Source organism: Taudactylus pleione, unplaced genomic scaffold (genome assembly GCF_031769625.1).
Source record: "Taudactylus pleione unplaced genomic scaffold, aTauple2 ptg000678l, whole genome shotgun sequence".
NCBI classification, from domain to species: Eukaryota; Metazoa; Chordata; class Amphibia; order Anura; family Myobatrachidae; genus Taudactylus; species Taudactylus pleione.
The window spans coordinates 2,782,776-2,795,966 of record NW_028285080.1 but is presented as its reverse complement, the minus strand read 5'-3'; the positions used below and the strand labels follow the sequence as shown (position 1 = coordinate 2,795,966).

The following is a 13,191-nucleotide window of genomic DNA, read 5'->3' as shown; positions in this document are numbered from 1 at the left end:
TTCCTGCCTGCGTCACATTCATCTGTCTGTCTACCTACCTGGGTCACATCCACCTATCCATCTGCCGACTGAGTCACATCAACCTACCTGTTTACCAACCTGCATCACATCCACCTACCCGTCTGCCTGACTGTTTCACATCCACCATCTCTATATGCATTATAGCCATCTACCTATCTGAGAATAAGTGTATACACTGTATGTGCCTGCTAGGAATGGTATCTGTTACACCTAGGTATAGTGCAGGTACAGAACACCCTTACTGTATGGTGCTTTTGCACATGGGTACACACCTCTGGATGTGTACATCTCTGCATATGTGTGAAAATAAACTATTTTTGTATACACTTTAATCCTGAGTAATGTACTGTACACCCATACTATTTCCAATACTGCGTATAGGTACAAAATCTAAAGTAAATTGTAAGCTACACTTTATGGCAGCCGATATGTTCCCAGTACATTGTGGCATACGTAGAAAATTGTTATGGTCATAAAACATAACTTGTTTAACCTTGAATTATAGAATTACTCACTAGTGCATGTCAAACAGTAAAATATGGAAAGGGCTGATTATGCACAACATACAGCTAATACATTTCATCTGCTCTTATTACGTGGAGCACAACATGGGAGGTATGAAAAGTTCAACTTATATAACTCTTGTACAGTGCTAATTATAGACCGCAAATGACATTAGTAATGGCCGCCTCCATTATCATGTGCTACGACCGAAACTTGCAATTACTGCATTCATATCAGGAAATGTATTTAACTATACAACTTTGTATATCAGTCCCAAACTCACTACAACACTGTCAGGCAAATGAGACTGGCTGACATCTGTCATTTATAGATTATCTTTCTCACATCGCTAATATTACAGTGCTTTATATAGACCTGGTATTATAAATAATTTCATGTTATTGCACATTGAGAATTACATAGCCTGCTCTTTGTGTGGTCCTACGTGATCTGTTTCACAGAACAATAATCAAGGGAGCAAAATCAGCAAATGTCTAATGCTAGGCATACACTATACAATTATCTGTCAGATATCTGTCCAATCTGGCTGGTTGGAATGAAAATCTAATAATGTATGGGAGCAAATGACAATCCAACATTTGTTCACAAACACTGGAAAACAGACAAAAATGGACATTCAGCCAAATTGGTTAAATAAAACAAATTTCACCAATTTGAACAATCGTTTTTGTCTGTTTTCCATGGTTTAAAACCATATTATCGATTGTCATTTGCTCCCATACATTACCAGATTTTCATTCCAACCTGCCAGATTGTACAGATATCTGACAGATAATTGTATAGTGTATGACCAGCATAAGCAGTATATCACCTGTATTGTACCCCGTATTCTAGTGTCATTTATCAACATTGATATTTTGATGTGCCCTAACTAATATTGGCAGGTATTGTATGATATTTAACAAATGATGGCAGCAAAATGCAAAGATCTAATTGAAAAACTTATTATTAGATCTCTCTAGAATTTCAGTCATCAAGAAGGAGATCTATTGTAATGTTATTTTTTCTAGAATTTACACTTCTACTGCATCTGCATTCAAGGGATTAGTGTTTTTTCTTTTTTTACAAACTTTTAATTTATTGGAATAAAAGGAAAAATGTAAAACAGAAAGCAGAGCAATAGTCATAAGACAATAAAGATATAATCGTTTTCCTAAATGTAGTACAGAACAGGAAGTAAGAGCTGCTATACAAAGGGGCAGATTGAATTACAGGCGCATTTATCTGCCAGTTACGGAAGGCTGATTTTGCTAGAACCTCCATAGGCAGGGAGCAGGATCAGCCTTCTGTGAGGTAACGCATGTAGCCTCCGGAATTGCATCTGCACCTATGAGTGAGAAAGAACCATATCACATGAGTTGTACATGTGCTGCAAATGTCTTCTCAGAATGAACTTGTAATTTCTGGACTCAAGAATATAAGCAAAGCACATGTACAATTTTGCAACTATTAGCTATGTATTATTGTTTGGTATAAACATACCTATTTTATCCAACATATCTTTCCATTTCTGAGATTCTGGTGCATCTGGATTACTCTCTATCAAACTTTTCAACTTTTCCCTCAATGTTTCCACTGTACTTTCATTCTGTTTCACTTCTGTAGCAAACACCTGTATAGGATTAAAGAAGAAGAATACTAAAATAATGTATTCAGTGCACATCACATTTAAAAGGATTGAATAAGGTAGCATTAGAATCAAAAGGTTAAATAATATGTAACATAACAATATACTGTACTGCTAGTACGAGAGTTTTAAGGGAATCAGTATGATTTACCACTGGCCGACAACGGCAGACCGGCAGAGGTGGAAATCCTGATCGTCCATTAAGGTAAGTATAGCTAAACGAATTCTCCCCCTAACTCTAACCCTCCCTTAGGGGTGCCTAATCCTATCCTCCCCCCCAAGCGCCTAACCCAAACCCCCCCTCTAAGTGCCCTAAGTCTCCCGGGGGTGCCTAACCCTAACCCCCCCTTCCCCTAGCCTAACCCTAACCCTTTTAAGGCATGAGGAAGCCTACAGTATGTACAAATGTTCAGGCCCCTCGCCCTCCGTCATGAAAATATGGTGCATGCACAGTACATTTTGCACATGCACAGAAGACAACAAAGACTAGCACAATGCAAGAGTCTCAGCTACCATCTGTGCATGCACCATATTTCCCATGCTTTATTCGGAAACATGGTATAGAAAGTTGCAGGGTAAGGCATTGCAAAGGATGCAGTGTGGGCTGCATGACTCAGGGGACCATGGGCCTGATTCAGAGCCGGACGCAATTAGCGCTCGCTCGTCCAGAAAATAGGGGTGGCTATTCAAATGAACCGTTCGCTCTTTGCGGTCTGTTCATGCCTCTATGTCTGAACGAGCGAACAAAACTTGCAGTCGTTTTTTGGATAACTACACCCCTGGCCGCTCGCATCCTACGTCATGTTCGCTATTTATTAGATTAATCGAGTACATCGACCAGCGTATGAACTGCTCGCTATTCTTGTGGTTGGTTTTTCCTACCACAATCTTGCGAGCAGTTCTGACTATAAAATAACCCAGTGACGTGGTCAATGACGCTGCTGTATTAATTATGCACACCCATAAAACACCCGTTTTGACCTTTAAGCACGCCTGCGTTCTGATCTCCACTCCCCGTTTTCAAGCACCTTCCCCCGTTACCACCCACATACGCCTCCTCCTGTCACTCATATTAGCAGTCATTCGCTATTTAGCGAACAAACGATTTTCGGCCGCACTGACTGGTTCACGCATGCGTATTACGATCCGTACGCATGCGCAGTTGGGCAAACATCGCTCGGAGCGAACGAGCGGCCGCTTCCGAGCGGCTCTGAATCAGGCCCCATGTGCGTTGTGCACCCTGAACAAAATACAGATATGCCACCAACAGCCAGTAGGGGGCTCAATGTTTTGTGCAGCATTTATCTCCAAGTGTGGAAGTGATTCACAGACTATGATTTTTAACATAGCGTGCTGTAGACGTTCTGCATCACTGATAGTTACAACAGCTGCTTCACAGCTAATTTAGCATGTGTAGAAGTTAATCATGTGCAAAGACGGATCTCACTAATTAAGTTATACATTAGTTACATTAGTGAATAAAGTTGACCAGCTGCCAAAAAGAGATTTGTACAGAGATTACCTTCTGCTGAAGCATTAAGTCAGCCTTATCAGGTAGTATTTGCATTGTGCACATCAGATGGATGAATTACAATAATAACAGTCCTTACGATTTAGCCATTTGATATAACTAAAGCTGCCGTACACATGCAGTGATCCAGGCATTTGGTTTCTAATTTGACCACGTGTTGCACTGTTGATGGGTGAATTAGGAAGATCTGATAATTTAATCGGGTGGGTCAGGAGACAGAATCACTTGAGATATCAAGGGACATGTATGAACTTTTGCAGAACAGTGCCAGACAATTGCTGCCAGTTATTAATAATTAGATTTGCTTTTTATTTATAGAGTATCTTTGGCTGTTTTCAAACTGTCTTCCTATATCTCCCACAGGGTTGTTGTTGTGACATTTAAGGTGGGTGCACACCTGACAGATATATCTGCAGAAGATGGTCGTTCATACACACTGAACGACCATCATCCGCGGGTTCCGGCAAACCAGGGGGCGTGTCCCAGAGGGCGGGGGTGTGTCCCACCCCCCTCCTCGCGTCTGCTGCTCTGTGTGTACAGGCGGTCTGCAGACATATCTGTCCATCAGCTGCGCAGCACAGCCAATGCGACATGTCTGTGAATGCTGACGTTCACCGACATATCGCGGGTACACACTGCCCAACGGGCAGCAGATACATTGGCTGATCAATTGATCGGTCAATGTATCTGTCAGTGTGAACCAAGCTTAAGAAAGCTGTAGTTAAATTTTAGCTATAAAACGGCAATTGGTTTCAATTAATGAATTATTTGCAAATTTTGCCTTTAATCTTTAATTTCTGTTTTATACATATTGTCGCTTTAAATATTAGATTAGTATTTATTTTACTTTCCAACAATAAAAGGTGGAAAATGTTATCAAAATAGCCCAATAGTATTTCTGGTTTTACATATTTTCTTATACTGTATTAGCGGTTCCCAAAGTTTTTTGAACTATAACATTTTTGTTCAATGGCACCCCTAGGCCAAATGTTTCTAATTGAAACAATCAAAAATGTAAGAAATTCCGTACATTGGCCCTCATTCAGAGCCGTTCGCTATTTGCGGTCGTTCGTTTAAAAACAAGGGGTGGCTATTCAAATGATCCGTACGCACATTGCAGTCTGTTCACACCTCTAAGTCTGAACGAACGAGCAAAACATATGCTCGTTTATTTGTTAAAAACGCCCCCTGGCCGCTCGCACCATACGTCATGTCCGCTATTTATTAGATTAATCGAGTACATCGACCAGCGTATGAACTGCTCGCTATTCTTGTGGTTGGTGTTTGCTACCACAAATTTGCGAGCAGTTCTGGCTATAAAATAACCCAGTGACGTACTCAATGACGCTGCTGTTTTAAATATACACACCCATAAAACGCCCGTTTTGACCTTTAAGCACGCCTGCGTTCGGATCTCCACTCCCCATTTTCAAGCACCTTCCCCTGTTACCACCCACATACGCCTCATTCTGTCACTCAAAATAGCAGGCACTCGCAATATAGCGTACAAACGATTTTCGGCCGCACTGACTAGTTCGCGCATGCGTACTAAAAACCGTACGCATGCGCAGATGTGCAAACATCGCTCGGAACAAGCGTACTGCCGCTAACGAGCGGCTCTGAATGAGGGCCATTGTGCTTACCTGTCATCCTTAGGGTCAGGTATGTGGTGTTGGACAGGGTTATGATTATGTTTGTCCACGTATTTTATGATTGGCAGCCACCAGCTCTGGTTATACCTATCACATTGACTATAAATAATTTGATTTGGTCCAGGACCTCCAAGCCGTGGTACCCCTACAAGTGACCCGCGTCACCTAGTTTGGGAACCACTGCAGTATATATATTTTTTGTACATAAATATGCCAGACTATTCCATTAGCACTGTTACGCTGCTTGTCATATATATTCTCAGGCACCGTCATAATATGTCCTTAAAGCCTACTATTTACTGACAACCTTATCAATGTCCCATAATATGTATCATGTTAACTGGTGAGCACAAAGAAGCTGCTACTGTCATCAGGTAATGTTCCACTAAGCTTGATCGAATTCACATCCAATCTGGTCAGTTTATAGCTAAATAAAATGACCAGACCAAACCTACGATTAGTGTGGGCAGAATGAATTGCATGTTTGTATGTATTCTGATACTTAAACATATATCTGCTTATATCCACAATACCTTATGTTGCTGTACTTGGGCTTGTACTGATTTACTATCCGTGGGAGCTTTCCAGGCAGCAGCAGTTGTGTGCATTTTCTTCAGCCAATGCACCAAGGAGTTAGTTTCCTCCTGGACTTGCTGCAGCTGAGAAATCTGCGCCTCCAACATGCCAGTTTTTTCTTTTAGCAAGTTCCCCAAATGGTCATAGCCTTCATTCACATCCACCATTCCCTTCTGCACAACAGCCAGCTCTAGGAGGCAGAAAACATTTATGTTGTTTAACAATAGCCATTACTAGGATAAAAAAATACATGGGTACTTTTAATGAAATAATTAACAAAATGACAATTCCACAGATTCTACAGATGTACAATTTTGGAACAAGTAGTTACTTGAGAAATAAAACATTTTAATAGTCAATAGTAACGCAAATAGTAAACACTATGAAATGTGACATTATATAGAGGAATTTAGGGTGCAAAAAGCGAGCGTTCGCTCTGAATCAGGGTGGGCGCAGGTTTCTTTAGTTGCGGCCTCTTGGCCGCTCGCATAGATGTAGGTTACCACCCACAGCTATTGCGAGCGGCAATGACGATGGTCGTGATGGTCAAGACCATCGCGACCATCGGGCTTGAGACGAGACCCTTGTGGTAGGGTCTCGTGGCCGTAAGCCCCAGAGAGCTTCTGGCTCAAATAGAACCGGAAGCTCTCTCACTGACATCACTGGTGATGTCAGTGGGGCCGCCCAAAAAAGGCAGGCGTTCGCATGGGAACGCCTCCTTTTGTGAAGCCACCCCACGCCACGCCTACAAAATGGGGCGAGCTGTCGATCAACATCGACAGCTGCCCCTTTTATAGTGAGTCCCGGAGCGAGCGCTTTTTGCGCTCGCTCCGGGGCTCGTGTGCACTGGGCCACCATCGACCTGCTTGCGAGCGCAATGCGCTTGCAAGCGGGTCTGAATCAGGCCCTGAGTTTGTACAGAAGACATTAAATGCTCCGTTTACTGTATAATAGTCACCAGCATGCTCTGTACTGTATAACATACACTAGATTGCTCTTAGCATTGTAGAGAAAATTCTTTGTACTGTAAATTGGTCACTGGAAAGCAGTCTCTATTATGTAAAGGTTACTAAAATGTTCCATATATGGGTCACTAGAATGCTCTGTGTATTGTATAAATCACCAGAATAATATCTGCATTGAATAGTAGTCAGAAGGGGTTGGCAGATATTGTATTGGATTTTGGTTCTTTGAGATAACCAATTTCATATTTTATTGTCTCTACAAAGCCATACCTAGGCGGTTTTCGTACAACAATTTTTCCATTGTGGTACACTGATAGCTTAGTTTGGGCCACTTGCTTGTGGTTGCAGTGTTGCACCATGGCATATGCCAGACCTTTGCAGCATTAGGAATCATAGAAATGTTCTTGCACTTTTAAATGTTAGCTCTTTTGAACATGGCCCTTCCTACGTCCTGTCTCCTTCTCCTTTTTGTATATGTTCTATTTCTATATTCTTACTTAAGTACTCAGTCTGTATTGATTTTTACTGATGCTATTCTCTCTCTTGCCACTTGTCTGTATTTTATGTTTATATTTTGTAAATCATATGGTGCTGCAGAATCCGTGCTCCTTATGCTGGGTATACACTCTACAATTATCGGGCCGATCCGCACAATATCCGCGGATCGCCCTGATAATTGTAGTGTGTATGTGGCCGACCAAGTGTTAAATATTAATCGGTCGGGCACACTGGATAGTCAAGTTAAAATGTCAACCGACAGACTTTCTCAGGGAAGGAACGGGGAAATGTCTCCTCCCCAGAGGTGGAGGGCAGATATTGGGGCCAATACACTGTGAGATGTCACACAGTGTATGCCAGTGATATCTGCCGGGTGTCAGGCTGCCAGATAAAATGTCTGTTGGTCTGCCCGGTTTTATAAATAAAATATAATGGTCACTTTCCACTCTAATAAAATAGAAAATAATGGGAAAGAATGCAAATAGATATTAGCTCAGACAGAAGAAAACAATTAATCCAAATGACAGCTATGCAGGATATTGCCTGAAAGCAGGGCTGCCCATTAAGTATGCTTGCCTACCAGGGGCGTATCTATAACGGGTGCAGGGTGTGCGGTGGGGGCCCGCACCGTACACCCTGCACCCACATTATCTAAAACTTACCTCTCCGAGGTCCCACGTCGGGTCTCTCAGTGCTGCTCAAAACGCAGGAAAATGGCCGCCGCGGCCATTTTTCCGGCATTTTGCACATGCGCTGTGAGGAAATCACTGGGAAAATGGCAGCTGCACCATTTCCCCGGTGATCTGCGCATGCGCAGTAGACTATGGGCACACTCTAGTGCCCAGAGTCTACTGATTCTGCGGTGGCCGTCCAGCCGCGTCAGTCGGCTGGCAGCCGCCGGGGTGAGAGGAGGGGGCCCATGACGGGGGATGCACGCGGGCCTCCTCCTCTCAAAAAAACGCCCCTGTTGCCTACTGTATCTAACTCTCCTCCGGGTGAGTGGCCAGTATCATGGAACGGGATGACCCAAATCGTGTCATCATATTCTGCCCCCTGTTGCACAATGCTGCGAATTCTCGTAATTCGGGAGTCTCTTGGACATTTTGGGATAGTGGTTAAGGGGCAGATGTACTTAGCTCTGGAAAATGATAAATTGGAGAGTGATAAACTACCAATCAATCAGTTCATAACTCTCATTTTTCAAACACAGCCTGTAACATGACAGTTAGGAGCTGAGTGGCTTGTAGTTTATCACTTTCTAGAGCTTAGTACATCTTCCCCTAGTATGCAATAAAAAAGAACAAGGGAGTCTGTAATTTTAAGCAGACCCGTCATGTTAAAATTTTATATTTTATTGCATTTGCTTGCAATATCCACCGAAAACATAATTCAATGATTAGTTCAAACTTAATTGTATTATTTAGCTGTAGAGATTTGAAATATAACTTTTTTCAAACTCATCTCTCAATCGGAGAGATGTATTAAACCTTCTAAAGAGGACAGTTGAGAAGTTACCAATAGAAATCAATCAGTCTTTAGCTATCATTTTATGTACTTCATGAATGATAGATAGAGGCTGTTTGGTTACTCTGGGCTTGTTCTCTTTAGAAGGTTTGATACTAAATTTGCTGGGTGCACCATAATTCATAAAGACAGTCCTACCTCAAAGGGTTTAGTATTAAAATGATATACAGATGGGCCCAGCTAGTTTGTTGCTCCATACGCCATGTAGCGCGCCATGCATCTCGCGCCACACACTACACCTTGAGTCGCGCCACACAGAATGTTTCGTAACGGAACATAGTGTAGCAATGGAAAAAAGTCAGAACGTGTAATACAACATTTTGTACATCAGGTGTCACTTTTCCTAAACAAAATAGCGCATACGTCAGATTTCCAATGCATTTTCTGTATCACTGCTCGATGACTGACTGACAGAAGCAGTGATTCGGTACACTCTAGTACAGCGTTTTCCTCATGTAATCAGGGCTGTAGAAGAATGTCTAATAAAGCATTACATTAAGAGTGTGAGTCCTGTACTTTTTTATAAAAATATTTCACACGCACGCATGCACAGCTCTGTATTACACACTGACTGCGCGTTTGAAGCTACACAAGGCACTGTCGGCGCTGTCCCAGACTATGTGATTTCATGACTTTAGGAACTAGTAGCGGGTTCTGTTTGAAAGAGGGGTCTCTATATGACAAACTGACACACTTGCATCAATGATGGCACTGCTGGCGTAGTCCCAGACTTAAACACTAAAGTGATTTCATGACTTTAGAATCTAGCAATGAGCTGTTTGAAAGTGGGGTTTTAATCCACACACTTGAGGCACTGTCGGCGTGACGGCGCTGTGGTGGCTGTCAGCTCTGGGTGTTGCAATGGGATCTCTGGTGCATGCCCAGTGGAGCCGCTTCCTTATGCCAGTCGCACTATGCTGTGGCATATGGAGGCTCATAGTGCACATTGCCTGCTGTAATTCGCAGACGTGACATCACATACACGATCTGTACAGCTCTTGATATGGCTGGCGTGTGGGCTAGAGGTTAGGTGATCGTCTTGCTACAGTGCTTGTCCCGGGTGTTTGAACCAGGAAATTTTTTTTTTTTTCTTTAATCTTCACTACAGGATTAAAAAGAAATCACTTGGTCGTGTGTGAGTTCTGTCATTTATACAGATATCTGTTTTGACCAAAAAGACGCACTCCCAGCATTGCATAAAGACCAAGCTATTGAAGTTCGTTATCCAACCCTTACTGAACTCAATACATTATCCACAACTTCCCACCACCTGGCATTTCTATGCTACTTTATGCCACTGTACTGCTGATGCACGTTGTGCACAAGAAAGTGGTGTGGTGCGGCGCTGCATACACCATGTAGCACCCTGCTAGTCGCGCTATGCTCAGTCGTACGGGAGGCTCAGTGGGTCGGGAGTCACACACAGGTCTCATTCAGACCCACAACGCAAGTGCCTATGCGCTCTCAAGCGGGTCGATGTTGAGGTCCTGCGCACAGGCAGCGGCCGCACTGCGCGTGCGCAAGTCCCGGAGCGAGAGAGAAATTCTCTTGCTCCGGGACTCACTGCAAAAGGGGCGGCTGTCGCTGATGATCGACAGCTCGCCTTGTTTTGTAGGCGGGGCGGGTGGCTACACAAATAGAGGCTTTCCCGACGGAACACCTGCCGTTTGGGGGCGGCCCCACTGACATCACTCGTGATGTCAGTTGGGAGCTTCCGTGCTCTAATAGAGCCGAAAGCTCACTGGGGCTTGCAGTAGACAAGACCCTACCGCAAGCCCATGACCATCGCGACCAACAACCTGGCGCTCGCTAAAGCTGTGGGTGGTCACCCACAGCCTAGCAAGCGGCCAGGAGGCCGGTTCTGAAGATAGAAGCGGCCGCCCTCATTCAGAGCGAGCGTTCGCATTTTGCGAGCGGCTCTGAATGAGGTCCACAGTGCATCCCAGACTTAGACACTATAGTGATGTCATGACTTTAGAAGCTAGTAGTGGGGTCTGTTAAAAACTGGGGTCTCTGTATTACAAGCTGACTATACGTTTGAAGCTGCACGCTTGCGTCAATGTCAGCACCACGGCACTGTCCCAGACTTAAACACTATAGTGATTTCATGACTTTAGAAACTAGCAATGAGCTGTTTGAAAGTGGGGTTTTAAGCTGTGGTGGCTGCCAGCTCTGGGGGTTGCAATGGGATCTCTGGCGCATGCCCAGTGGAGCAGCCCCTTACACCATATAGAGCCCTGCTAATTGCGATATAATGTGGCATACGGGAGGCTCATACATGCCCAGTGGGTCGGGAGTCACACACACTGCATCCCAGACTTAGACACTATAGTGATGTCATGACTTTAGAAACTAGTAGTGGGCTTGATTTAAAAGTGGGGTCTCTGTATTACAAACTGACTGTGCGTTTGAAGTTGCACAATTGCGTCAATGTTGCCAGAGATTCCATTGCAACCCCCATAGCTGGCAGCCACCACAGCGCCGACGTGCCAACAGTGCAGCAAGTGTGCGGATTAAAATGCACAGTCAGTTTGTAATACAGAAACCCCTTTAAAAAAATTAATTTATAGGTCTTGAACCCGGGACAAGCACTGTAGCATGGTGATCACCTGACCTCTAGCACACTCGCCAGCCATATCAAGAACCGCACCTGTCGTGTACGTGATGTGACGCCTGTGAACTACAGCAGACAATGTGTACAATGTCAATAGTGGGCTCATCCTTGTGCAATCCACCCACCCGCTGCTGTTTTTAATAATAAAAAAATGTGTTCCTTTCAAAATATTATACTAGTACATATATACACAGTACCCCACCATTAGAGAATAATTCATCCCGTCTAAATGAAAGCTGTGCGAGCATCTCATTAATGTGTAGTATGGTTTATACCGTCATAAGAACACGGCAATTACACTACTGGACAGTTATATACAGTATGTATACTAATTTGCGTTCCGTTCTAAGAGCTTATGTGATATTAAAAAGATTGGTTGTGCGAACATGCAATATGCAAATACACTGCGTGAACGTGATACACTGCGTGAACGTGATATCCATCCAATTTAACATTATGGTATTCAGTACAAATTACATCAGTGGAGCACTCGCCACCCAGCGGTTAAGCGGTGGATTACATGCCGTAGCGTATCTTTCGTTGAAGAATACCACGGTACGCCAAATTCCAGCCATCACGTAACGTTCCATGGCGTGACACAGAGGCCTGAATGGTGCGCTGTGAGCAACAAATTAGCTGGGTACATCTGTACCACAGGGTAAACCCATTTTCATTGCCACCTATTTGCTTAGAAAATATACTAGCTTCACTTGTGTTAATAACAGTTTCCTGACTTACATATAATTAATCAAAATGATTGCTCTCTGCAGTCTCAATTTAGAGAGTTAACCAACAGATTATTGTTGATATCCAACATTATATAAAATAGATTTACCACAGCATACTAATATTTTCCCATTATTATTGTGCATGGAACAAACGGAAATGCATTGGATGAAACACTAAAACCTTTGCAAGTCTGAGCCAGTTTTGTTTCTGATCATTTACAGCCAATTTGTCAAAATGTGACAGCAGCTCCATCTAGTGTTAAGCACAACATAGACAATATCTAAACTTCACAATGTGCAAGCCACAAAACTGTCTGACCATAATGTCTTTTCATAAGTAAAAATGCACCTTTTTGATCAGCAACAATGATTGGCACATGTAAACATCGCAGTCATTGGAACCCCCCCCCCCCCCCGTAAAAGCAATCTACACTTAGTTTTGCAAATCGTCAGATCATCCAGAAAATGTCATGAAGACCAGTCTACTTTAAAACCACCCCCTTTATTCATTCCAACGATTAAGCTGTTCTACTAAGATACTGGACCTGATTCAGACCTGCTCGCTAGGATGCGATCGCTCGTAACTGGCCGATATTTGCATTCTGCGCATGCGTATGCATAACAATGCGCGTGTGCGAATCACTCGAAAGATTGGGAAGCGCTCGCTCGCCCAGCATAGACAGCCCAGTTGAATGAGTGACAGGAGAGGCCATTTGTGGGTGGTAACAGGGTCAGACCACTAGAAACGGGGGAGTGGATGTACAAACGCAGGCGTGCCTGTGTGTTTCAACACCGTTTCATAGGCGTGCATAATTAACAGGCAGTGTCATTGTACACAAATCCTGTTTGTATTTCACACTGAAGTGATCGCAGTGCATGTGCCAAGTTATAGTCAACCTCAAGCACTGCGAGCACATCCGATGGTGCTCG

The 13,191-nt window shown here is 43.5% G+C and overlaps 1 protein-coding gene across 1 annotated transcript in view; it reads right to left on the bottom strand.

Annotated features, from left to right (window-relative positions):
* DST (dystonin) overlaps positions 1-13,191 on the bottom strand; it is a 637,844-nt gene that overhangs the window by 171,241 nt on the left and 453,412 nt on the right. Inside the window, exons 59-60 of the mRNA XM_088455927.1 lie at positions 5,890-6,122; positions 2,029-2,158 (exon numbers count right to left, since the gene is read on the bottom strand). Of these exons, the coding sequence (XP_088312053.1) occupies positions 2,029-2,158; positions 5,890-6,122 (363 nt within the window). The remainder of the gene's footprint in view (positions 1-2,028; positions 2,159-5,889; positions 6,123-13,191) is intronic.